This window comes from Sorex fumeus, unplaced genomic scaffold, assembly GCF_029834395.1.
Source record: "Sorex fumeus unplaced genomic scaffold, SorFum_2.1 ptg000073l, whole genome shotgun sequence".
NCBI lineage: Eukaryota > Metazoa > Chordata > Mammalia > Eulipotyphla > Soricidae > Sorex > Sorex fumeus.
The window spans coordinates 7,270,489-7,298,059 of record NW_026606130.1 but is presented as its reverse complement, the minus strand read 5'-3'; the positions used below and the strand labels follow the sequence as shown (position 1 = coordinate 7,298,059).

The 27,571-nt window shown below is 43.4% G+C and overlaps 1 protein-coding gene across 4 annotated transcripts in view; it reads left to right on the top strand.

Annotated features, from left to right (window-relative positions):
* DLG3 (discs large MAGUK scaffold protein 3) overlaps nucleotides 1-25,128 on the top strand; it is a 64,616-nt gene extending 39,488 nt beyond the window's left edge. For 2 of the 4 annotated variants that reach the window (XM_056129999.1, XM_056130000.1), the window contains 10 exons: nucleotides 13,228-13,404; nucleotides 13,595-13,670; nucleotides 14,426-14,525; nucleotides 18,202-18,243; nucleotides 19,593-19,643; nucleotides 20,270-20,371; nucleotides 20,857-21,029; nucleotides 21,354-21,463; nucleotides 21,788-21,879; nucleotides 22,898-25,128. In XM_056129999.1, the coding sequence (XP_055985974.1) occupies nucleotides 13,228-13,404; nucleotides 13,595-13,670; nucleotides 14,426-14,525; nucleotides 18,202-18,243; nucleotides 19,593-19,643; nucleotides 20,270-20,371; nucleotides 20,857-21,029; nucleotides 21,354-21,463; nucleotides 21,788-21,879; nucleotides 22,898-23,004 (1,030 nt within the window). In that variant the 3' untranslated portion in view covers nucleotides 23,005-25,128. Of the gene's footprint in view, nucleotides 1-13,227; nucleotides 13,405-13,594; nucleotides 13,671-14,425; nucleotides 14,526-16,529; nucleotides 16,576-18,201; nucleotides 18,244-19,592; nucleotides 19,644-20,269; nucleotides 20,372-20,856; nucleotides 21,030-21,353; nucleotides 21,464-21,787; nucleotides 21,880-22,897 lie in introns of all 4 variants that reach the window. The other 2 variants (XM_056129997.1, XM_056129998.1) reach the window with 2 other exon arrangements.
* The last annotated feature ends 2,443 nt before the right edge of the window (nucleotides 25,129-27,571 follow it).

Genomic DNA, 27,571 nt, shown 5'->3' with positions numbered 1-27,571 from the left:
GTCTCCAACCCAACAAGGGTCTTTTTTTCCCAAAGAGACCAAGGAATGACAGGTCGCTACATTATGGTCATTTGTTCTATTACTGTGTTGAATTACTCACCACTGCACTGGTCTGTTCTATCTGAATCATGGGACAGGATGGTGGACCTTCCTCAGGAAGGGTGGATGATATATACTATATTGCTGTGAAAGCTATATAGAGTTAGTGTCCAAGGGTGAGCTTCTGAACCTTGAGGCATGCTATAATCCTTTGTTAGGTCAAAGTATAAACTTTTTTATACTGCTAAATGTGCACTATGGACTCCTGATAGAATTTTGGTATATTTTCCTGCCTGGGCTTCTTGAAGAAGCAATAGTCTGCTTCAAAGATATTGTACGAGATACACAGTTGGTATCCTCAGATAAACAGGCAGTTTGGATTACTCCCCAGAGCCAGAGGTAGCTCCTTTGTGTGTTAGCTTAGGTATAGTGTAGTGTCAAACTCATGGGTTAAACTTTTTCTAATGGCCTTGGACACCTGTTTGGGGTGACAGGGTCTGCATTTTTCTAGCTTGGCCAAGGGAGAACTGCTGTTTTTTCAATTTGAGATGATGATGATGAGTTCACCAACTCATGTACTTGTGAATTGCCATTTTTCTTCTGGTGCTAGCTTTCCTTTTTTCCTGTGTAGGCAGTTTCTGACCCAACAGCCGGGAGTAGAACAATGGGAGCCCAGCCTCTTTTTTCGGGTTTTTTTTTTTTTTTGACGGGCCTTGCATAGCAGTGCTCTGGGACTATTCGTGGCTCTGCTCAGAAGTGACCCCTGGTGGTGCTTGGGGAACCATATGTGGAGGCCATTTTTAAATCCAGGTGGGTTGCATGCAAGGCAAATCTTTATCTCCTATATTGTCTCTCTGGCCCCAGAAGCCCAGCATTGGGCTGAAGTCCCCTAGAGCCCCTTGTGGTCTTTTCTAAAATGAACACTGAACTTCACTTCTTGTGTGTTGGGAGCAACTCTCTTCAGTTTTCTGCTCATCTCCACCTGTGAAAGGTCAGGCATGGAAGAAAGCCTGGACTAGTTTCTGCCCAGTGATTTTTTCCCATCTCCTATTTTTTTCTTTTTGCTTTTTGAGTCACACCTTGCGATGCACAGGGTTTACTCCTGGCTCATGCACTCAGGAATTACTCCTGGTGGTACTCAGGGGACCATATGGGATGCTGGGAATCGAACCTGGGTTGGCCCTGTGCAAGGCAAACACCCTAACTGCTGTGCTATCACTCTAGCCCCTCCATCTCCTGTTTTGTATCAGTAAGCTCTTGCCCCAGATCTACATTCTAGACTCTTGGGGTGCTGGTGGGGGAAATCTGAAATGTGCTTTATTACCCCTCATAAAAGGGGTAATACTAATGTGACTTGGTCAGGTTTGTTCCGTTCTGTGCTTTCCAGCCCCCGCAGATGTGGTGCTCCAGTGTGCGTGGGAAGCTGCTCTTTAAGCAAGACAGTTTCTTTGGAGAGCTTTATTTTTAGATTTCCCCACTCCGCCTATCCTGTGCTAGATCCCTCGCTGGGCAGGGGGAGTGGGGCATTAACTCCTCGGCTGAAAGACTGAACACCCTTCCTGGTCCTGAAAAAGAATGACAAGGTGGGAGGGTCTACAATTTCACCTAAAGGAGGAAGAAGCCTCAGTTTATATAATCCGCTCTTAACCTTAATCAAGATCACATATAGATTTTTTTGATAGCCATATCCCTTAAACTGTTTTTTTTTTTGCTTTTGGGGTCACACCCAGTGATGCTCAGGGGTTACTCCTGGATCTGAACTCAGGAATTATACCTGTCGGTGCTTGGGGGACCATATGGGATGCTGGGGATCGAACCCAAGTTGGTCCCCTGCTAGGTTAACACCCTCCCTGCTGTACTCACTCTCAGGCCCAAAAGAGAACGTAATTTACTGTGGTTACTCTCCTGGAGTAGACTAATGTGGGGGAGCTTATTTGGAGAAACCTGTTGTAGGTTTCATCTAGGTTGTAGTTATCTGAATTTTCTGCTGCTGCTTATTATTAATTGATTGATTCAGGGACCAGTCTTCGCTGTGCTCAGGCTATTCCTGGCTCTAAGCTCAAGCAGGGTGTGCTGTGCTAGTTATCAAACGAGGTAAGTGCCATAACCCTTGTCATATGAGTGCCATATCTCATTGTCCAGCTGCTGCTTTGTTTTTTGGACCACAGTCTGTGGTGCTCAGGGCTTAATCCTGGGTCTGTGCTCAGGGATCATTCATCATTTCTGACAAGACTTGAGGAACCATATGAGGTACTGGAGAATGAACCCAGGTTAGCTGTATGCAAGGCAAGTGTGTTAACCTCTGTATTATCTGTCTGGCTCCATGCTGCTACTTCTTTTTGCTTTTTTGGGTCACACCCAGCAATGGCATAGGTTATTCCTGGCTCTGCACTCAAGAATTACTCCTGGAGGTGCATAAGGGACTATATTGGATCTTAGGGACTGAACCTGGGTTGGCCATGTGCAAGGCAAATGCCCTCCCCGCTGTACTGTCATTCCAACCCTATGCTGATATTTCTTAAATCACTTTTCTTGCAGTAGGAAAGGAAGTGTAAATCTGCTTTTTAGTGCAGTGGTTTGATTCTAAGCAAATGAGGAGCAGAAGCCCAGCAATCTTAGGGATCCATCATGAAATTCAATGATAGGTTCACCGATGATTTGTCATTGGTCTCACCTCTTCATCCATTTGTTTTCATGAATTGCCCACATTTTAAAATAGACTTTTTTGGATTGTTTTGTTTTGGGCTACACCTAGTGGTGTTTGGGGTTTCCTTCTGACTCTGCACTCAGGGATCACTCCTGTTGGCCTCTGAGGATAATATGGGATGCCAGAGGTTGAACCTGGGTCAGCTGTATGTAAGGTTAGTGCCTGACTCCCTGAACTCTCTCTAGTCTATTTTTTTCTATTGATTATTCCTCAGTATAATTCATCAGCTCTGCATCCAAAAGTGTCAATGCCATTTATTTTCACAAATTTAAATCCTGTTGTTGTACAGATTACTATTTCTCTACTAGATACTATTTGGCTTCCTATCATCCCCCAGGATATTATTGGGGGGACACAGATATAACTTTCATAAATTGGAGGTCATGACCTGAGACTAGAGCCAACTGTTACCACAGAACAGGGGCGGGAGATAGACACAGGAAGGAAACAAGGTCAGAAGGAGGCTAGAATCAGGAAAATTTTGAGAAACACTGGTAGAAATAACATTGCTGATCTCTTTTTTGAGATCCAGACCTGACTTGCTGGACATGAATCTGTTTTGCCAGGACCTTGAACAAGTAGTGTATTCAAAATGGACTCCCCCAACCTTCCCCCCTCACTTTTTAAATCTAAGTTAATTACATCACCATTTCATGTGGAAGAGGGATTATATTTGTTCTGCCACCCAAGGCAGATTTTAGCTGAAATATAAGGAAGAAAGAGCTAATGATTAAATTGTCTGAAAATGGAATGGACTGCTTCCAGAGACTGAATTTCATCTTCTGTCACTGAAAGTGTTACAGAAGTGGCTGGTCAACTGTTTGCCTGGGATATTTACTGCAGGGGGATTGAGACTAAAGAAAAAATCTGGAGGACCAGAGAGAAAGTACATGCATAAGGCATTTGTGTTGCATATCACTTACCTTGGGTTGAATCCCAGCATCACATATGGTTCCCCAAGAACCACCAGGAGTAACTCCTGAGAACAGAGCCAGGAATAGCCTCTTAGTGCTTCCAGGAGAACCCTAGCCCTCCCCCCCTAAAAGAAACAATCTTGGCATGACCTGCCTAGAGATATTCAGTAGTTCCCACAGTGTTGTCAGGATCAAGCAGAATGGATTTTTAGAGAACACCAAGACCTTTGTCAAAGTTGCTTTAAAATACTTTCAATGAAGCTATGATGTATACACTATTGTTCTCATTTCTTCAATGAGAAAGTTGAGGTTCTAGTAGACACCAAGAAATTCTACAAGTAGAATTTCAACTTGGTTGATGAACGGCTCTTTCAATATTTTCCAGAGTTGCTGATAAAAATCAGCTGGCATGGCTGGTGAGATGACTTGAAGGACTGGAGACTGTGTTTTGCATGTGGAAGGTCCAGACTTGATTCCCAGCACCACATGGTCTCCCAAGTACCACTGGAAGTTGTCTCTGAACCACCATAGGGTGTGACCTCAAAACTAAAGAAACCGGCTGGTATACTAGTAAAATACAGATTTCCAGACTCTTCTATTGATTTGGACTCAACAGGTTTTGGGGAAATGTATTTAACAAGCCATCAGAATGCTTAGGAATAATCTTTTGGGTGTCACAATAGACATTTAAAGTTTCACTTGAACAACTAAACCTTATTCTTACTTAAGCCAGTGCCATGTAGAAAGCACTGAAGCACAGTGCTAGCAATTTGGGCACAGTTGTGGGAGGCTGGGGGTGATGTTCATGGGGCTGGTTGGTGCTTGAATGCTTCTCTAGCTTCATAGTTTCCCTCTCAAGCCCATGACTTTGAAGTGAACTAAGAAGAATAGCTAGCTTGTTTCCCTATTCTTTTCTTTAAGGTGTGCCAGGGCAGCCTGACTCACTGCCGGCTACTCTTGTTTCTCTTGCGCTGACCATCTTGTGTCGAATTGAGGACTCAACTTTCAGCTTTTAGAAAACTCTTAAGAAACTGATGGAAAATTTTAACAACCTTACTAATTCATGGCTGATTTGTGACTGCTGCTTTATTGCTTTTTTTCAGGCTCTAGATGAACCAGATAAGGAGGTTGCTGCTTAGTTTTTCAAATAATTTGTGTCCTTTAAGTGATATTTTATGACTGTCTCAACTTGGGCTGCTATAACAAATCATCGCAGATCAGGCCCCCAACAGACATTTATTTTTCACACTGCTGGAGACTGAGAAATTGAAAATGTAGGTGCTGGTAGATTTAGGTTCTGGTGAGGGATCCCTTACAGCTGCCTTCTTGCTATGTTATGTGGTCTTTTCAGGTACCGCAGGAGAGAGAAAGGAGATGGAGGTAGAGGTAAAGGCAAAAGATCTGTTCTTTCTTTTTCTTGAATGAGGGCTCCTCTCAGCAGGACCTCATCTAAACCTAAGTCTCTCTGAAGGCCTGCTTCCACATTCCATCACATTAGGGATTAGGGCTTTAATTTATTAATTTGGGTAGGAGTCATACATATACATTCAACCTATTGAACTAACTAAAGGAAGAGCACTGTATCTTACTGTTTGGGATTTTTTTGCTTTGGGTTTTTTGGGTCACACCAGCAATGCTCAGGGCTTACTCCTGGCAGTGCTTGTGGGAGTCATATATGGTACCAGGGATTTGAAATGGAGCTGGCCACATGCAAGGCAAATGCTTGCCTACTATTCTGTCTCTCTGGTCTGAACGCTGTGTCTCAGACCCTAACTACTTGAAGACTGTGAGGGACAGTCATTTGAGTGTAACTGAGATGGTGTCTTGTGTACACCCAGCCCCCAACCCAGCCTGGTTGATATCTTTAACCTTTCCCAATCATACTACATGGCCTCAGTCTTCAGAGAGTGATGCAGTAGGAAAGAGTTAAATAGCAAGAAATAGACCATATATGAAAGAGCACAGCTAGATACATAGGAATTTGGAATAAGGAAGTTGGGAGAGTGCCAGGTTTACAGACATGGGTGACACGGGATGGGTTTCAGAGGAGCTTCTGGGCACACAGGGGACAGTCAAAGCCTCCCAGTAGACAGATGGTCAGGGCCACAGCACACTAGGTAGATTAGTGCAAGCTGGTTGAATTCAGCGGAAGCAGGCACTTGCCTTTGAGGCGGTAGTACTGAAGTGCTCTTATTTACTTTCCTTTTTCTAAACTTACCTGACCAGTTTCCTAACTCCTTGCTGTTTCTTTGCATTCCTGTTTACCAGGAGGCTACGGTAGCTGGGCCAGATTATTTTTCCCTTTTGAGGATTTTTTAAAGTTTAATTTTATTTTTATAAAGATGTTCACAATAATTGATTACATTCAATATTCCAACACCAGTCCCACAACCATTACACCTTCCCACCACCGTATTTCGAATTATTCTACCCTGATCCCCCAAGCCTGCCCTCAAAGCAGAACATAATAATTTATTTTGTATTGCTTGTTATGAATAATCTGCTAAAGGTGATCCAAAGAAGTTTCCTTAGAGGAAAGTATGTGAAAATTGTTGTATTACCCTGGAGACATTAAGCCCTTGTATGAGTTGGCTTGCTACCTCATTTGTAGCTGCACCCTTCAGGAATTCTAAGACTTTAAATAGGGTGATGCAGCTAGAATTAAATTTTAACTGGATAATGACTACTGGGGGCCATAGCATGTCTGCAGTGTGTTGCTCTCTTCCTCTTCCGAGGTTTATTTGTGAGTCTCTGGATCATGGCCGCTAATGAGATTAAATGGCACCAGAAGCAGTTCGTGGGTATGACTTCCAGCTACTGAAGTTCAGGGAGATGAGGGGAGGTCACCTATACCCGACTCCATGCGAGCCTGAGGATTTCGGTCACAAATCCCGGATACTTGGGTTTTTCAGCAGATTTCCTCATGGGTAAGGCTCATTCCAGCCTGTGGAGTTTGGCTGTGATACAGATTGTTAATGAATACTTTTGATCTTTGAAACCCAAACATCACAATTTAGGATCTGAACTGTAAAGACTTTTTTTGGACACATCAGACAGTGCTCAGGATTTACTTCTGGCTCCGTGCTCAGGGATCATTCCTGGCAGGGCTCAAGGAGACCAAAGCAATACTGGGGATCCAACTTCGGTTGGCTTCATGCAAGGCAAGTGTCCTGCTTATTGTGCCCTACCTGTTGGACTGTCTTTTTGGCCCTTGAACAGCAAAGACTTTTTCCTGGTGATCTGTTTTCTTTGAGCTGAATATATTCCTGCTTTCATAGCTGGCAATGAGGTCCCAGCTAAAAGGAAGATTAGGCGAAATCTCCAAAAGCACTTGTATCAATCATCCCTGTGAACATTGTGTGCCCCTTTTAGAGGGCGCTATTTGTAAGGTTACCACTTACCCATGATCTTTTAAGATGCCAAGCAATGCTGCTGCTTAGGAAGACAGACAGTAGTGGCATTTAAAGCTGTTGAGCTGAAAATAAATAATGTAAAGATGAAAAGCTAAGCTGCTGAGCTGAATGAAACACATATATAGGAATTCCAGCCTGCAGACACTAGGAAGCGAGTAACTGCTTTTTGTGCTGTGTGACTTGTCCTGCTTCAGTAAATCATTATTTCTCTGGATTGGCCATAAGGTTAGAAAAGTTGAAGTAAAACCCAGTATTTTGCTCTCTTTTGCTTCACAGAGGGCCATAACCAAAGAGAACACATTAAAGGTTGACAATTTTTTTATTGCCAGTGCTGGAATCAAACCCAGGATAAGGCAAGCTGAGCTCCATTCCCATCCTTACCAATATTTTTTAAAGTAAAAGTAAAGTAAAAGGCCCTCCCGTTGATCATCGATTTGCTCGAGCGGGCCCAGTAACGTCTCCATTGGAGACTTTGTTGTTACTGTGTCTGGCATATCGAATACTCTCGGTAGCTTGCCGGGCTCTCCGAGAGGGGCGGAGGAATCAAACTCGGGTCGGCCATGTTGGCTGCGTGCAAGGCAGACGCCCTACCCGCTGTGCTATCACTCCAGCCCACCAATATTTTTTATTTAAAAAAATTTTTTTATTAGTGAAACACCATGAGGTACAGTTGTAGACTTAGAAATTTTTGTGCTTGGGTTTCAGTTATACAATGATCGAATACCCATCCCTCCATCAGTGCCCATTCTCCACCACCACTGATCCCAGTATCCCTCCCACCCCCCATGCCCCTCATCCCACCCTACCTCTGTGGTAGGGCATTCCCTTTTGTTATCTCTCTCCTTTTGAGTGCTGTCTTACCAATATTTTTCATGTAGACCATTCACTGTGATTTTATGCAGTGGATGGACATAGATCCATAGAGCTTTGTTCTATCCTGACTGAACATTTCCCTCCAACTTGACCAGTCAAACTCCTCTCTCTCTCTCTCTCTCTCTCTCTCTCTCTCTCTCTGTTTCTCTTGTAACACCTGACTGTGCTCAGGGCCAACTTCTAGCTCTGTTCTCAGGAATCACTCCCAGCAGGCTCGGGCCCATATGGGGTGCCAGGGAGGAATCAACCCGGGTCTGCTGTTTGCAAGGTAAATTCCCTACCAGCTGTACTTGCACTCTGATCCTCACTCTCTGTTTCTTTCTCTGTTTTTAAAATTAATAAGACTTTGACTTCATGAAGTTTACCTGAGATTTAAGAGTCCCGATCTGAGAGTTGCCCACTCTACAACTCTTGATGACATACTGGGCATTGTTGAGCATGATTTTTTTTATCAACCATGGGGACGATTTGTAGCTGCTAGTTCAACAAAATTTCAATTGGACAAAAAGTAAAATTTATTTAGAAAAAAATAATCCATCATCATGAATTTGGAACACAGAAAAATCTTAAAGTAATTTGGAATGTTTAGTCTGGTATAAAAGATCAAGGGAAGACCCATACTCACCAAATATTGGTGCTGGAGTTGTCTTTATTATATGTGAAGAGGGATGAGATTTCTTCTTCAGCTCCAGTGTTCTTAAAGCCTCTTTGCCTTTTTTTCCACTTGCAAATGAGTATATAAAGATTTTGTGGTATATGTGTGTATACACACAGACACATACACACATGCAATGCTCTCTCAGTTATAAGATGAATTTATGTTTTTCGACAACATCAATAGAACTAGAGGGTGTTGTGTTAGGTGAAATGTCAGGAGAAGAAAGACAAATACCAGCTTTTCTACCTCACATGTGGTATATAAAGAAACAAAGCCAGGGAGTAGACAATGGTCAATGAAAACAAAGGCTAAGCACATAATTGAGTTTTTCAAGGGGGCAGGGAATTTGCTGGAAGTTCCTGTGGACAGTGGTAGAGGAATATTTGCTTTTTGGTGGTGGGTGTGATGTGGTGGCATTGTACCCTTAAATCATATAAACTTTACATTATTGTAAATCATGTTGCCTTAATTAAAAATGAATTATAATAAAAACAAATATCATACTGCTGTCTATAGCTAAATGATAGTTAAACATCTATTTTTTGATCCATATTCATCAGACAAAATTTAGATAGTCTTGGAAATTATTGGGAAATTGCCTTGTTTTTCAGGTAACTCGGAACCAAACCTATTCCTCATCTGAAGTAAATGACTCAAACTAGGTGTTTTCTATATAAATTTCCCCACTTTCTTTTTAAATTAACTTACAATTTTGGAAGTTGTGAGGAATGTGTGGTTATATGGTTTAAAAACGAAGAAATGAAGCATTTGTCATTCTTTAAATATTATTTTTTTTTGCTTTTTGGGTCACACCCAACGATGTACAGGGGTTATTCCTGGCTCTGTACTCAGGAATCACCCCTGGCGGTGCTCAGGAGACCATATGGGATGCTGGAAATCGAACCCGGGTTGGCCGCGTGCAAAGCAAATGCCCTACCCGCTGTGCTATTGCTCCAGCCCCGCATTTGTCATTCTTAACCTGCAGTGATAATTGTTGGCATTCTTTTTTACCTTTATTTGGGTTTATTTTGTTTTTATTCAGTTTGTCTTTCATGCGTTTTAGTATTGTAAGGTATCAAACTCACCTCAGAGCACTGTAGCACTGTCCTCCTGTCCATCGATTTTCTCGAACGGGCACCAGTAACGTCTCCATTGTGAGACTAGTTGTTACTGTTTTTGGCATATCAGATATGCCACAGGGAGCTTGCCAAGCTCTGCCGTGCCGGCGGGATACTCTTGGTAGCTTGCCGGGCTCTCTGAGAGGGATGGAGGAATCGGACCCAGATGAGCCACGTGCAAGGCAACGGCCCTACTCGCTGTGCTATCGGGCTGGCCCGACCTCAGAGGTAAACTAGAAAAATGTATTTTTTTCAAATCTTTTCTTGGTGGGGGAAGGCATTGAGCAATATCCAGTGGTTCTTGGAGAATGGAAACGCTGCTAAGGATTGAATTGTGATCAGTCATACGCAAGGCAAGCACTTTAACCCATGTACTATGTAGCTGGCCCAGTATATTAGTTTTAAATCTTAAATGCTGGGTCTTGGGCTTAAGTTCAATGGGCTGAGTGCATATTCTGCATGCATGAGGCCCCTGTTGCATCCCCAATATCTCATGGTCCTTTAGCACTGGGCTGGGATTAGCCCCAGCACCAAAGTAGAACAGCTCTTATATGTTTAAAATACTGTTAATAATTGGATTCCTAATGTACAAAAGGTATGTTTGCAACAACTTTTTCATATGTACTTTAAGCGTCTATTGCTGTTACTAGAGGCCAAGTATGATACTTTGGTGTGAAAATGTATATTGGATTTCCCCTTTCGTATTTTAAAACTTAATAAGTGAACTCTTCCTTCTAATCCTCTGTGACCTTATCCTAATCTCTTAATCCATTTTAACATCTTCCTTCCCCAAACTAATTTGTGTTTAATCCATGTTCTCTTGATTTTCTTGCTACATTTGTTTTCATCTTTGAATTACATAATAATATTTAGTGTTTCTCATTACCACTTAGATTAAGATCTTTGCTGTGTGTTTTGGGAGAAAAATGCCTTGCTTGCTTTTGGAAACAGTGTTTTTTTTAAATGCAGTGCAAACAGATTCAGATTTGATTCTGTTGTACAGAGCTGGAAATGCACCTTGTTAGCAGACTTACTCCTGAATCTCCTGGTCTCTGCTTCTCTCTGTACTGTTTTAATTGTCCAAATTGGAGGAAAAAAGGGATTTTTGTCAGAGTTTGGGTATTTTAATTTTTAAATATCCTGGCACTGATTACTTAAGGATTCTATTTCAAGAAGCTTAAAAGTAGATGAATATTTCACTTGCCACACCTTCTGTATTCTTTGTTTCATTTGATAATGTGGGGAAATACTTTGTTTTACTGTGTAGCTTACAGCTGAGCCACAAACTACCATCTTACAGGTAGAAGTTTAAGTCTTGGAGCTGGTTCTGGGAAATCCACTGGGCTGTGTGTGTAAAGGTGTATACAGAAAATATGAAGGCAGTTTGAATCTAAATTGGAAGTAAAAAATGACTATAAACTTTTTACTAAGTAAAGATCCAGTGGATGAGAAAAATAGACACCTTAATGCAGGTGAGTTTGTTCCCCAAGAAGGGAGCACTTGTTTAAAGAGCCAGCTTCACCAGAGTCAGAGTCAACCATGGATTCAGTTTTTTGTTTGTTCTCTTTTGAGGCTATACCCAACAGTGCTCAGGGGTCATTCCTGACAGTGCTCTGGGGGGCTGTGTACGGTGCTGGGGTTTGAACTGGGGTTGGCTGAATGCAGGGTGAGTACCATATCCACTGCACTATCTTTCCAGCCTCACTAGTGGATTCTCAAAAATTGTAGTTTGATATACATTTAATACTAAAGACTGATGGCTGATATTTATAGCACCTTATCATGTTCTCTAGCCTACATATTCCTCATACTCACTTTGTAAGTTGGCACTATTGTTATCCCCATTTGACAGATGTGGAGCCACCTTCCTTTTGGTGGCAGCTGGCTCTGACTCCAGTGTCCCTGTGATTTTAAATGGAAAAAAATTGTAGTTTGGTTTAAATTTACCTTCAGATGTTCCCGCTACACACACTATTCCATTATATATGACGTTGGATTAAAATGTTATTTCCTTACTCTCAAATCTTCATGGACTTCTAAAATTTGCTCCAGACCTTTATTTTCACCTATACTTCATATTACTCCCAGTTATAATCAAGTTTGTCTCTACTCCACAATCCTGAATGGTATTACCCCACATTTTTCTTCTGCTTTTTCTCTTATTTTGCAAGGAGGTCCTTCAGAGCACCTGGTTTCTGACTCATCTTGGCATATAACCCAAGTCAAAGTATTCTTCTCTGAACCCCTTCCTCCCCATATACAGGGAGGAAGTTACTGAACTAGGAGATATCATTTTATAGGGTCCCTTCCACTTGATTATTGAATGTATCAATACTAGCCCTAGTCTTTTCTTTAGGGACTGGAGAAATAGTATTGGTTAAAGTAGTTGCCTTGCACATGACTGACCTGGGTTTGATCCCTGGAGCACTGTGGGGTGTGCACCAACCCCTCTTTGTTCTGCCCCCCAATAAAATGCTTCATTTTTGTTTGCTATAATAGCTACTTTTGTATATCTACAGCACTCACCATTTATAATTTAGGGTTGTTAACATTTGAGCAGAAGAGATAGTACAGGGGATAGGCGTTGTATATGGCCAACACAGGTTCAATCCCTGGCATCCCATATGGTTCTCTGAGCCCTGCCAGAAGCCAGGTCCTCTGAAAAGACTGTAGGAGTGATTTCTGAGTGTTGCCCTTGAACAAAAAAAATTGTCTTTGATCCACACACAGCTGTGCTTAGGGCTTACCCCTGACTCTTCACTTAGGGATCACATTTGGTAGGGCACAGGGAACCATATATGGTGAAGGAGATCGAACCCAGGTCATCTGCATGTGAAGCAAGGTGTCCACTATACTATCTCTCCAGTTCCAACATATTTATGTGCAGTCTTTAGCCATTTTTGAAGAGTGTATAAATTGACAAAGCCAATCAATAGAATGAACTTTTTTCACTTTTTTCACAAACTTGGGGTTTGGGGAAAATGAACTGTTCTGCTTTGGCCCTTCCACTTTGCATCCAGGAGCTGGGAGGAAAAGTAATTCATGCAAATTTGTCCCTATTATTTCTTATTGGGAGAATGAGTTTTTTCATTCTTTTTTTCTGTTTTTAAGGCCATACCTGGTGGTGCTCAGGGGCACCATCTTAAAGAACTTTAAATTTAACTTTAAATTTTAAATTTAACTTATTTAAATTTTAAACTTAACTTCTTAACTCCTTGCTGGGTGCTTGGGGACCATGCTCAAACCTGGGACTCCTGCATGTGAAGAGTATTCTCTAGCCATTTGAGCCATTTCCCCATCTCTGATAGATGTTTATTGGTTAAGGCGTCATATATTTAGATCAGAACCTAGAGAAGGAAAATTTGGGGAATTGCTTCTGATCTGCTGTGAGGTCACTGGATCTCTACTACTTGGGTTAGCCTTCTGCCATCTTTTTCCAAATATCATTCCCCTGTCATTTAGGGGTGGGTGGAACAATCGCTTAATTTCTCACTGTGTATTTCAGGGCTCTGTTTGATTATGATCGCACTCGGGACAGCTGTCTGCCAAGCCAGGGACTCAGCTTCTCCTATGGTGACATCTTGCATGTCATTAATGCCTCTGATGATGAATGGTGGCAGGCAAGACTGGTGACCCCACATGGAGAAAGTGAGCAAATTGGTGTGATCCCCAGTAAGAAGAGGTGAGTTGTTACAATCCTGAAAAAGTTTTTTTCTATCCTCTTCCTGGAATTGATTCCTTTTGGATAGAGAGTAGGTGCTCAGGACATGGTTTTGAGTCAATGATGCCCAAAGTGTCTGCTGTGCCTGCTGCACTCCAAGGCTGAGACCATGTATTGGCAGTAACAGGACTTCTTTCTGACTCTAAAACAGGGTGGAAAAGAAAGAGAGAGCTCGATTGAAAACGGTGAAGTTCCATGCCAGGACGGGGATGATTGAGTCTAATAGGGTAAGTGGGGATCCCTAAGAAAGTCAGCCAATATGTGTAGAGAAATAAGGAACTTGGGCTTTGTCTGATGGATAATAGAACTGGGAAACACACAGGATGTCTCTTTTTCAGGGGTCTGACTCTGTCATAGTAGAAAGGCATAGGTAGGACACTCAAACTTTATGGCCAGTCTGTACTTCTTGCCTCCTGGTAACTGGCTCCTGAAAATGTGTTGGACCTTCTGGAAGGCTGATTTTGTCAGATCCCACAAAACTAGTTCTTAGTGTCTCCTTGCTCATAACCCTGTTGGAGCTAGAGGGGCACTGGGTAGAACCTGGCCTCACTGTCCAACCAGGAAAGCCAGCCTCTGAGCTTCAGCTTCCCTTCAGACCAAATGAGGCATGAGGCTCTGTTCATCTCCTCTTTTCTTCCATGAGCTTCATCGACCAACATACTCCTGCAGCAGTATAGGTAAGAGAGACAAGGAGTAGATGTGACAATGGCATCTTAGGGCATGTGTCCAGGAAGCTCCATGACTTTTGCCCTTTGCCAGTGAGTGCTGTGAGTCTGTAGTAGGTTTACATCTCTAACATCCCTGCATTTTCCTGTAAACATAATTTCCCTCTTGCATCAACCTTCAATCTCATAGACTCCATTTGTGAGAGATGTTCTTTGATTTAGCACACCATGGTCTCCATTTTTGTTTTTCTTGCATGCTATAAAATCCATTGTTCTGTTTTTTTCCTGTCCATCCCCATCTTCATGTTCTTTCACAGTCGATCAAAACGAAACGTAAAAAGAGTTTCCGCCTTTCTCGAAAGTTTCCATTTTACAAGAGCAAAGAAAACATGGCCCAGGATTGCAGCATACAGGAACGTAAGTAGCAGCAGGGTTAAAAGAGCAGACCAGCCACATCTTCACCCGCTCTTCCTCATTTTTGCCTCCACTGATAAGAAGATGCGGAATGTGTGTGTGTGAGTGTGTGTGTGTATGTGTGTCTCCACATGTGCATGTGAGTGCATGCATACCTGCTTAGCTGGACAATCAGAGTAGAAATTGGTCTGCATAGAATAGAACATTGGGTCTTTTTTATCCAGCTCCTCACTCTGAAAGATTGTTTTTTAAGGCTCAGAAATTGAAGTGGTGCCAGGACTAGCCCTTCTGGAGGCCCCTCACTCTAATAGTACCAAATCGCTCTCAACTAATGTGTGTGGCTTAGAAGAATGATTTCTCAATAGAAAAATGTTGAAGGTCTTCGCGTTGCTTTCCTGGCTCCTTCCTTTTGTGTTTTCTTTCCCTTCACTCATCTATGTAAAGAGAAAAGCCTATTCTTCTCAGGATACTTGGAGTTGCACCTGATTCTGGATTCATATACTCAACATATGAATACAGGGCATGGCCATGGTTTTACAGATCCACTGTCATCACAGAAAGTGATTGCAGAACCAGCTTGCCACATCAGATCCTTCCTGCTGAAGGGAATTGACATGGAAGTAGGGAGGGTTACTCAACATTTTCAGATAAAGACTTGCTGAGAAATACAAAGCTGATTCATAGAAAAGGCTCTAAAGTTGAACCAATTAAACTTTAAAGAATCAATTGAATTCTGAGAAATAGTCTTACTTTCCTGTATGCAATTGAAGTTTACTACTTTGACCTTAACATTAAAGACCAGGTCAGGCAATTGATGAAATATTTCTTCTCTCTGCTCATGATGAATTGGAAACTTCTCTTCTGTCCCTCTCACCAAGAGGTGTCTTTGGTTGTTGGGACTTGCAGGAGAATGACTAGTGTAGATAGGGAATGTTTTTATCAACTGGCCATGGTACTCCGGGATAGTAGCTAGTAGAGACAAAAGCGCCTACACATACGTGGAATTAAGGATCACTCTCTTGGTGTAGCTCAGAAAGAAGAACTAGATGCAGTTGATTCTGCTCATCAGCAGTAGGACATAGTCTGAGGCAGAAACTTGAGGTGAGAGCTCCACTGTTTACCAGACAAGTTCTAGAACCTTTATGCTCAGTCTAGCTGGGGGAGGATTCTGTTTTTGGTAGCCCTGATGGGTGTGGAGGGAGAATGGGGGGGTACCTGTTGGATGGAAGTTGAAAGTGCCCTGTGCTTATTATCTAGATGCTCAGCTTATCCCCTGTGGTTTACCAGTACTTTTCAACTGCTGGTCTGCAGACCCCTGCCAGATTACAAGTGTACAATGCTTGAAAACCACTGGTCTACTACACTGGTTCCAGCTGCTACTCCATGGTCTGATATATGACCAGAGCCAGTATGTTCTGCAGATGTAAAACAGTTGAACACCTGTGATCTACCCAACTTGGGTTCGCATTGACAACCACACCTCAGTGCACGTAGAGCCCTCCCAGAAGTGTTAAGAGAGAGTGAATCAGTGCTAAGTGAAAGCTCCTTGGGATGATAATAATTGTGTCTACTGACCTGTCACACAGATATGTTTACTCTTTGTTGCACCTTCTGAGGAAAGTGATTTCAAGGCCAAAGCAAAGACCCTAACATCACAACTCACTACATATTTAAATTAGTTGCTCCAAAACAGGTGCTCCTGTCCCATCAAACAATAGACTAGAGCATTCCAGAAAGGTAGACCCCTACAGAGACCTCTGGCAACTGATTGGGCGGCACCAAATCCAGGTTGCTTAGCTGACCTGGGACTTTTTTTCTGTAGCAGTGTTTTTAACCTTGTTTGTAGTTCTAGGTCTTCATAGGTTTCATACTTCTGTCACTAATACTTACCTGGCTCTGTATTCTTCCTTCCCCTTGTCTTTTTTGCTCCTTTTTCCTCTCTGGTCCCCAATTTTCTCCCTCCCTCTCCCCTCCCTCCCTCGTTTCCCTTGCTGTCTGTGAAACCAGGACTTCCCTGGGTTAAGTGACGATTATTATGGAGCAAAGAACCTGAGTAAGTCAAACATATACACCATTCACTGTATTCACTGTATTTTGGGCATGAGTAGAGATGCTGGGGTTATGGGTGTAGGGGATGTGGGTAAAGATAATGAGTGAGGGGAGGGCAGTATGGGTGGGAACTCAGACACCACAGGAGGAGAAATTTTAAGTGTTTTATGAATGTTTCTTTTTGGGATCCCAGTACCCCATTGAAACCTGTTTTCCTGTATACCTTGTTGGATTGGGTTACCATCTTCACACCCCATCTTAGAAGTGATGAACAAGAAATATTCTAGGGGTGATCCTCACCTTATATCTAGTCTATTGTTGAGTTGAGATTAGATCCTTTTAGTGACCAAGTACTAAAGAACTTGTGTTTAAGAATGGGCTAATTCTATTTAACTAGTTAGGGACAAGAGTACCTGAAGCATTTTGCCCACCATGTGTCTTGGCAGTCCCAGCAGCTCCAAGAACCTTAGCAAAGAGTTGTCTGCTAGCTTCCTATTAGCTTCCTACAGAGCCTTGTTAGGGCTACACTGGGGTGGTAAGGTGAGAGAGGAAGGGCAGAACTCAGTAATATTAGGACAATATATACATGTATAGATGTATATATATTATATATATAGCTTTAGCTGCAGAAAAGTCTGAGGACTTTGGTGACTCTGCACATGTGCAGAAGTGGAGGTTCTGGGTGGGGTGTCACTGGGTCGTCTTTAGGTATGGGCTAAAGGTGTAAAGGGAGAAGTGGCTTCTTTCATGGATTGCTCAGGACGTAGCCCTGTCAGCCAGTACTTCCTGGGGGAAAGGAGGGGGCCACAGCATATCACGGTCTGCATTATTGGTGTCTTGGCTGAAACAAGCAGCTTCTTTCTCCTTAGATGGCTACCCATATCTCATCTTCATCTGCTTGTCATTTGGGGGGCAGTATGCTTTGTTAGTGACAGACTGTGCCTTGGGCCATCTTGTAAGTGCAGTGGCTCCTCCTGCACACAGAAGTAGACAGGGCCCCACAGTTTTGTCCCTCAAGTGTCCTTGTTTGTTTGCTTTTATCTGTGCATGTTTGTCATCTCTGTATTTTGGTGTGTCTGTCTTTTGCTGGATGGAGAAGCCTCACCAGAGAGAACTGGCTCACTTAATGGTAGCAGGAGGCTTTGGACCCCCAAATGCATCATTCTACACAAACTGCTTGACTGCCTAGTACTTTTAGTCTATTCATTCTGGAACAACATATGATTGTGTTCCTCATCTAGGGAGGAAGGTCAATAGCAGCTTAGCCCCTGGACTTTACTACTGTCCCTACCTTTCTTTTCCTCTTGTTGGCCTTGGGAGATTTTGAGCTAGGATTTGGAAACTAGCCATTTCTTTTCACCCAGAGAGCATTCTGCCTACAATTGGAAGTCTTGTAATATGTAGGGAGGGACCTGGCAGACTTAGAGGGCTTTGGGAATAAGTATTAGGTGGCGAGGCCCTCAGGATTGGAATGTTGCCTCCCAGTTGGTACTCTGGATTTGGCAGCCCTTCCAGGGTCTGACTCAATGGCAGCTCAGCATTTTTCTTCCTGGAGTGTTTGTGTTGTGTGTTATGTGTGACCTCTCAGTGGTCTGTTCTGAATTGGAGTCTCTTTCTTGTTGGCTTGCAGAGGGAGTGACATCCAACACCAGTGACAGCGAAAGCAGTTCCAGTAAGTGTGTGTCATTCGCCCCCATGTTATGTAGCTCCACTATGTCCTCCAGCCATGCTCATGCCAGCATCACACAGCTGCCATTTCTGTTCAGAGACTGGTGCTTCTTTTAGCCATGTACACTTGGAGAGCCTGGAAATGCTGTGGCCATTTTGTCCTTCTTGCGACATGGGGATGTCTAGTTTGTGAATTAGATGAAACAATAAGTCCTATAGCTTTGGACAAGGTCCTTGACTTAATAGCACCACTGGGACCCTGAGAATGCTAAGCTACTGACAAGGACATTCCTGCCATGGCTCTGTGGGCTATAGTTACAAAAAGTTGGATGGATTTGCTCAGAGACCAAGGGGAAAGTGGCTCTCTGGGGTATTGTCCTGTGTTACCTTGTCAGGTCGCCAGGACCTTGGCTATTAAGACTCAGTGTCCTTGAAATTTAGCTAGGAAGCAATCAGGTAATTGCTATATTTCCTTCTGAGAATCTGGGACCCAACTGGAAAAATCACAGAACATGTGAGAAGTGCGTAAGTCTCCAAGTAAGCAAGCATTTTGGGGTACAGTGCAAATACTGGTGTCTTCTCCAGTGATGCTTCCTCACAGCTACTTTGGGCCCTCCACAGCCCTAGAATTGAGAGACTTGGTGATTGAGAATTTCTGGGATAGGTGGTGGTGCTCTGGGGGGAGACAGTGTGGGAGGAAAAAAGAGAAGAGAGAGAGAGGGGGGAGAGAGAGAGGGGGGAGAGAGAGAGAGTGAGAGTATGTGTTGCTCTGAAATGGGCACTGGGACCTGGGACCTTAGTCTAGCTCTCGAATAAGGTCCATCTTAGTCCAAATGTTGAATTTAGCCTCTGTTGAACTTAGCCTCTGTTGAAGGAAGACTAAGTACGTCCTTAAAGAGACAAGATAGAATAGAAAAGCTACAGCTTTGGGAACTTGTTTACTGGCATTGCCTACAGATGATGTGACATAGGCATTGTATCTCAGTGGGGGCTTCCCTTCAATTCCTCGTAGATAAAGTGAGTACAGTTGAGTATTGCTGATAAAATAGTTCTTTAGGAACTGTGTGAGATACCCAGATGAGGGGTTGTGGTTTCATGGCTTCTGGGTTTCAGCCCTCTGCTTGGTCACATTTTCTGAAGATTCTCAGCTCTCTCCACTGCCTCAGGGGTGCTCAAGGACTTTGTGCACTCATTTTCTTGCTACTCAAAAACAGAAAGGTCATAAGGGGAAAGTGCTAGGAAGTCTCTCTATGATAGGGCTACTTTCTGGCAGAGTTGGGGCTAATGGCGGGAAGAGGAGGACATAGGCAAGCAGATTATCATGTGCTAACATGTTTCCCTTTCTTTTTACAGAGGGACAAGAGGATGCTATTTTATCATATGAACCAGTGACACGGCAAGAAAGTAAGCCCCCTTCCGAGGGTCTTGCCTTTAGGTCTGTCTCGTGGTGACAAGGAATGCACAGCTGCACTTGACTGTGGCAGCAGAGCCTGAGCAGCAGGAAGGCTGGGTTGGCACACTGCCAGCCTGAGGGCACCTACTTCTCTTCTGCTTCTTCCCAGTGGGATAGAAAAGGGATGGACATCACCCAGGGTGTGCTCTTTAGTACACCTCTGCCTCCTGCCAGATTGCTTTCTAAAAACTAAGACAGATTTATCAGCATGGAAAATGTGGATTTCCATGGGTGGGGTTGCTGCTAAAAGAGAGGTCTTCACCACCACCACCACCACCCCTCTCCTTGGAGGAGGCGCTGAACAAATCTTGCTGAACTCTCAGTGGCTATGCCAGAATTTCTCTTGAATTGGTTGGAAAAGTGGGAGGGTTGCTTATGCTTTTATTATAGCCCACACTTAGATATTCTCAGATAAATAGCTATTTGGTATCTTTGTAGTTCAAAGCCCAAGAACATCACCATGGCCGCTCTTACCTGCCTGCATGGCAGATGCAGAGCTTCTGGGTACAGTGCAGAGTTGGAGGCAAGATAGGTGGTCTGGTGGGGGCCTTGCTCACTAGTTTCATGCTCTCTGCAGTTCACTATGCAAGGCCTGTCATCATCCTGGGCCCGATGAAAGACCGAGTCAATGATGACCTCATCTCTGAGTTCCCACATAAATTTGGATCCTGTGTGCCACGTAAGATCCTGGGAAGGCTTTGGGAGGGGAGTTGTTGTTGTCCGCCCCAGATTCCTCCAAAGATGCTGGAGTCATGAGGATATAAGACCTCAGCTTAGCCTGCTGGTTCCCTTCAAGATGAGTTTGATTAGGCAGGGTTTGAAATGTGTGAATAAATTGAGGTTTGGCCCAGATGTATTAACAAGCCCAACTGGATGGCTTGTGAGGGTCATTGGCCTCCATCCCACATTTGGCATCTTCTATCAGGCTATGGCCCAGGAACGCTCACCTTCCTGGTCCTGTTTAAACTAAAGCAAATAGCTGGTGTGTAACCTGGTAGAAATGAAGTAGGCAAGACAGACTTCTTCCCACCTGGTTTTCCCCACTGAGCTGAAAAAATTGGTAGTGTCCTTTCTGGGATCCAGGTGGGAGAGAAACAGGTCAGCTCATTTGGCTTGGGATAGGTCATCATCCTCGGCCACATAGTGCTTCCTTTCTTCACATAGATACTACCAGACCTCGACGTGATAATGAGGTGGATGGACAAGACTACCACTTTGTTGTGTCCCGGGAACAGATGGAGAAGGATATTCAAGACAACAAATTCATTGAGGCTGGCCAGTTCAATGATAATCTCTATGGAACCAGCATCCAGTCAGTGCGGGCAGTTGCTGAGAGGGTAAGCACATGGGATGAGATGGTCCTGTGAAATAGCTCTATCTGAATGTCCCTGGCTTGGTTCTGCTTGGTGGTGCTGCTGACCAGTGGGTAACATTCCATTATTATTCCATTCTACCTGCATAGGTTTCCCTCTATAGACCTGACCTTTTCTGAGTTATAGGTGCAAAATGTTGAGCTACAACCGATGAGGGTTAAAATATTCTAGAACTTCTTTGATGGCCTGGGTTCTCCACCTCCAGGTGAATGCTTGGGTTGCCACTTGGTGTCTTTTTCGGGTTGTGTCTACAGGTGCCTGAGCTGATGCAAGTCTCTGCTTTTTCAGGGAAAGCACTGCATCTTAGATGTTTCCGGCAATGCTATCAAGAGGCTGCAGCAAGCACAACTTTACCCTATTGCCATTTTCATCAAGCCCAAATCCATTGAAGCGCTTATGTAAGTGTTGACAGAGACTCAGGCACTCCTAGCTAGGAAAGAAAATGGAGAATAAAGTGGATAGAGGCAGGTCCCAACAAAAATTCAAAGGAAAGTTTGTGCCCTATGAGCTCAAGTTGGTGAACATGCCTTCTGATTCAGGGTCAGTACTTGTATTGTGGTTGGGCTGGTAAACCTGGTAGGTCTGATGGAAGGATCTGAGTCCTGTGCCACAGCATTCCTTAGAGGGCATCTTAGCAAGCTCTCAGGTATACTGGAACAGTTCTTTAGAAAAATCAAAATATGGCTTGAATTTTATACTATTTTCTTCTATGACTTTGGCAGGGAAATGAACCGACGACAGACATATGAACAAGCAAATAAGATTTATGACAAAGCCATGAAGCTGGAACAGGAGTTTGGGGAGTATTTCACAGGTAAGAAATCCTTGCTGCCCTACCATGTTGTAGAGACCTGCCAGATACCTGGGTCTATGATTCTGAAAGAGGTTTAATCTCTTTGCTTGGAGTTCCTCGATATTTTGAGCTTTGGAGCTTGAGTATTTCTCACAGTACTCAAATTCTCTCCTGCCAGAGTAGTTTAGCGAGTTTATAGTAAAACCCACCATTACTGAACACTACCTTAGATAATTCGAAGGTTTGTTCATTTTGTCTTTGTGTACCCATGGGATTATAGATACTTTTTAATTACTTTGTTCCCCTCTTTCCCAACAACCTGCCTCCATCCAGTCCTTGGCCTTGCTCATTCTAGTTAGTGAATTTGTCCATAATTCCCTGGTGTGATCCTCAGGTTGTCTGTCAGTGTGTGCGTATGCACAGGCATTTATGTGGTCACCTATGTTAGAAGGTCAGTTTCTAAAGGATTGGGAATATTTCTGCCTGATATTTTAAAATGCAGTGACAAATGTGAGGTCACTACTAGCTGGTGGTTCTGCCAGGTTTTCCAAGGAAAGGATTCATACTTGAACTCCAGAGCTCCCTTTACTCTCTAAGAGTAAAGTCCCTGTTGGCTGGGCTGACCGCTGGCATGACAGATGTAATAACCCCAAGAGTATTCTTCCTTCCCAGAAACTGTGGCTTTATTTGACTGAGATTTTCCAAATTTTCTAGTCAGGCTAAGGCTGCTGGCCTCATGGTGGCCAAGAACAACATGAGCTGCCAGATCTGGCGTACAGTGGTGGGTACTCAGTGAATAGCTTTTTAACAGCACACTTTTCTATTCACTGCTGCTTAGTCTCCCTATGCCACCTTATTGACTTCAAGTCCTTAGCTAGGAGCCCCTGCCAGGCTTCCTTCTACCTTAGGCCCCCAGACAGCTGATGGTGAAACAGACTGATGTAGGCTGAGCTCTAGGATTGTTGGGACATGCTGATTGTTGGGGGATTGGGATTTAGAGTGGATCACAGTAATAATTCTATTTTCCTTTTCACTTTAGCCATTGTACAGGGTGACTCACTGGAAGAGATTTATAACAAAATCAAACAAATCATTGAGGACCAGTCTGGGCACTACATTTGGGTCCCATCCCCTGAAAAACTCTGAAGAATCCCTTCCAACCATTCTATTGTTCACAGAAGAAATCAAGTCCCTCTTCCCTCCTCCCTCTTCATTCCTGTCCCATGGGGAGAACAAATGACTACTGTTCCTGTCCCCTTTTTTAGATATGTCAAAAAAATTGAGTTTTCTAGTCCTGTTCTGTTTTTTTAAATTTTTGTTTTGTTTCACTTTACTTTTGGGGATGATGCCATCTCATTCATCATGTGACTGTGCCCATTCCTGCATGGACTTTTCCCAAGCGCTAGCACAGGTGCAAATCCATCTGAGTCATTGTTTTCATCCAATCCAAGGAGAAACGAAGAGAAGAGAGGAGGACTGATGGCAAGACTGACTCTGGACAGCTGCATGGTTTGAGAAGTGAGATGCAAGGAGATACTCCTGGGCATTTCTACCTATCCATACTGCTATCTTGCAGCTCTGAATGGTGCAACATAATGGCGGCAGAAAGTATCTTATTTATATATAGATATATATATGTAATTTATATAAAATATATAAAAATTATTATATATATATATTATACACTCTCATATAATATATATATATTCACACACATTTGGACTAGAAAATCTATGGAGACTTCATCAATGGTACTGTGTAATTAGAGAAATGCTTTAATTTTCATATTCCAATCAGATGGCATCATATCCAACTGGTTGGGGAGGGATTGAAAATGACAATAAGTGTTATAGATATATGAAGGGCACTGCATTTCATCATTCTCTTGAGAGCTGGTGTTTTCTGAAGGGGGGTTAACAGGAGGTCTTCACAAAAGGACTTTTGTCTGGGGGGGAGGGGACAAGAGGGTGGGAGACTTGACCTTCAAGCAGCTGCTGCCTTTGAGGTACAGTCAGTCCTGTGTGTGGCAAGAGAGAATGTTTAACAGTGCTCCATATTAATTGCCTATTGTTTCATGCCACCTGATGTGTCTGCATGAGAGGTTTCCTTTTTGTTCATTTTTTAAGCTGCTGTTAAACCAAAACCATGTTGTGCTACTGTGTCAGCCTTTTCATGATTCCAAATTTTCCTTTTACTATTTAAGTGAATGCGTAGAATTCAATTTGACAGTGTTCTAGAGGCTCATGTTCTAGAGGTGCCGGGCCTTGTTTGTGATAGAGTAGGTGACCCAGGCTTGGCCATGCAGCCAGCCTAAGGGGTGTGAGAGCCGGTGAGGACTGAGCGCAGGAAGTGGCGCTCTGCATCACAGTATATTTCTTCACTCACCTGCCAGATGGTCTGCACACAGCTGAGGACCCTTCCTGGGGCCCTGTCCACAGAAGGGACAGGGAATCACCTGCCTCCTAGCTCTGCAGGAGCAGCAGGACAACAGGGTGGCTTGGCCCACTGAGCAGTGCAGAGTTTGAGTCGGATTTTTTTTCACAGCTGCTTCATATGCCCTACCCAAGCCACCTCACCCCCAGCTGCTAGCTTCCTGTTTCTTCAGAAGAAAGTAGATTTTAATGCTGTCAATTTGAACTGTAAAACTAAGTAAGATTCACTTATTGGTGAGATGTGAAATCTTGTTGCTTTTTCCCAGAGTCCGATGGCAATGATTGTGGTTGGAGGAGTTTTTCTCCCTGCGCAGATACAGGCAGTTCCTTCAAGGCCGCCATACCTTCCCAGCCTCCAAAACACAGGAGAGGCATGAGCGGGGAGAAGAGCATGAACAGGCTTGGCCCCATGATTGTTTGATGATTCCTAGCCCACTTGTTAGGACCATTGCAGATGCCATATGGAAGTTGCTTGGAAAACACTACCAGCCAAATTCAGGAAATGTTTTAGCAGTTCTCCTACCAGCACAAATAGGCTAACTGTGAAGTGTGGGGCCCAGAATGAGGGTAAAGAGAGGATGATAGTATTACCTGGGCAGTACACTGGATTGAAGGCAAAGAGGGGTACAGTGATAGCTGATGATAAACCTGGTGAGGAGGGGTAAGCAGGGAATGCAAATTTCTCAGATTTTAACTAAATGATGTCTGACTGATGCTCCACCCTCTCCCCCTCCCAGTGAAGAAAAGCAAAGATTTCAAGTAAGCATGACACTAGTTGGTTTACCAGTGTTCCTTCCAAGGAGACATATATTTTTTAATAAATGATAGTTGCAATGAACTGTGCCTCAGAGACTTTCTTGGACTTTTGTTCAGAAGGGAGGGTCAGGGTCCAGGAGCAGCGGGAAAAAACCTTGCAAACCTTTGTTTTGGGGGTGGGTTCCAAGGCTATCAAATGTCAGCCAATTGACTGAATCTGGTGTGCCTCCTGGGTGATTTTAGACACCTATTGATGGAAAAGTTCCTTTGTGAAAGCAGTCTTCTCAGTCTTCTCTCCCAAACTCTCAGTGCTGCCTCACATAGCACCATCTATGTGTGTGAAGTTAGGAGATCAACATCATTGGTGGTGAAATACTGACATTTTCCCACAAGATACATAAGATGGAAGTGCCTGCTTGCTGCAGCAAAGGTGTCTGCTAAAGGAGTGACTGAGCTAGCTGCAGATAACTGTAAAATATGAATGGTAAGAGAGAAGCTGGCCTGTCTGCTATCATCGCCTCATTTCCCCCAACAAGCAGCAAATGCTCTGGGGAAATGAGAGTGGGAAAGGCCTCACTTGCAAAACCCAGTGGCCTTCCTTGCTTCAACCTTGGGAAAAGAGGAGGCTGTGTGCTTAGAGCAAGGCTCATGATTGGTATTGCTGCAATTGTTTGGAGAAGCCTGCGGAAGAATGGCCAGAATCAAGGTCAAGAGAAAAGATGAAAGAAACTAACAGCTCAGATGTATGTGGGCTGCATAGCCTTACATGTGGGTGATAGCGAATGGCTTACAGGGTATTTCCTTCTCACACATTCTCTCAGTTTCTAGAAAGGAGCCCAACAAAGGCAGGGTGGAGGAGTATATCTAGATCCTAAGTGCAAAGGGAAAGTTTTTGTTTGAGGGCTATAACCATGGTGGTTAGTGGTTATTCCTAGCTCGTTCTGTGCTCAGGGATCACTCATGGCAGAATTCTGGGAACCCTGTGATGTTCTGGGGAATTGAACTGGCGTTGGCCTGATGCAAGGCGAGCACCTGCTCTCCTGTACTATCTTCTATCAGGTCCCTAAGAACAAAGTGAATGAAGGACTGACTGTCAATAACTAAAGTTATCTTCATAATTGCATTTTCTCCTAGAAGAGCTGAAGAAAATCCAGCCATGACATAGGCAGACACTGAGCAGTTTTGAAACTGAACATCAACATCCCAGACCCTTGAACAGTGCTGTGGCCTGCCAGAACCCCAGGTCCCCAGAAGTGAAAACTGGGATCCTCCTGAGCTCTGCTGCAGGCAGCACAGCTAACCACACCTCCATTTCTTCATTTCTAAGAGACTTTAAATTACAATACTCATAGGCCTGTTACTCATACCTACTATAAAATGCTTACACAGATACAAGGACTAACTGTAGCTTAAGGCGAAAGTGCTTCTAGAAATTAACTGATGAAAGAAACATGGATATGACTATACAGCCCTGAATGTACCCCATCTTGTCTGAAAGCAAAATCTCCACACAAGTGTGGGAGTTGGTGTTCAAGGCTAAAGCAAATAGGGAAATGGGAATTAAGATTCAGGACTGAAAGACTAAGGAAAGAGTGGGCGTGTTCTTTCTTATTAAAATTTTTCTTTTAGGTAAGTAGTGTTTGAATGGTACTAACTACAAATTTACAATACACCTCCATCATCAAGTGCTCCCACCCCCCCTCCCCCACCTCTGTCACTATGTCACAAGGGGGAATGTCTTAAGTGGATCAAGGTTAAGCCAAAAAGTATGGGACTGAGCAGAATGCGGAACTCAAGCAAAAAGGTCCTACAGGACAGTGGGACCTCTCCAAAGAGATGTTACTTGTCATACCCACTGGAAGCCCAGGGGTCAGAAAACTTGTTATATCGTGGGTGCTCAGAGAGCTCTTTGATTCATCAAGTGAGCCAACAAATTAACACTGAATTTAGACATGCCACCTGAATGTTTATGGCTTCACTGGACAATTCCAAGTTTTGACCTTCCTTTTCCCACCCAGGACTTTATGATATGCTTGAGGTGTACTCCTGGCTTAGTGCTCAGGGATCAACCCTGGAGGAGTCTGAGGGATCATAATGAACCTGAATCAACTATATGTAAGACAAACGTAAGAATCTAAAGTACTATATCTTTGACCTCTGATTCCCCAAATTCATTTGCCCATTCAATTATTTGGTGCCTCTGGGACATTTTATTATCTATGCAAATAAATTCTGAAGCTCCAATTCCAATTTCCTCAAAATGGGCTATAGAAATAGTATAGGGGTTCACAATAGCCAGAATCTGGAAACAACCCAAGTGCCCTAGAACAGATGACTGGTTAAAGAAAATCTACACAATGGACTACTATGCAGCTGCCAGGATAGTTGAAGTCATGAACTTTGCTTATAAATGGATAGACATGGAGAGTATCATGCTAAGTGAAATGAGTCAGAAAGAGAGGGACAGACATAGAAGGACTGCACTCAATTGTGCAGTATAAAACAACATAACATGAGGCTGACAC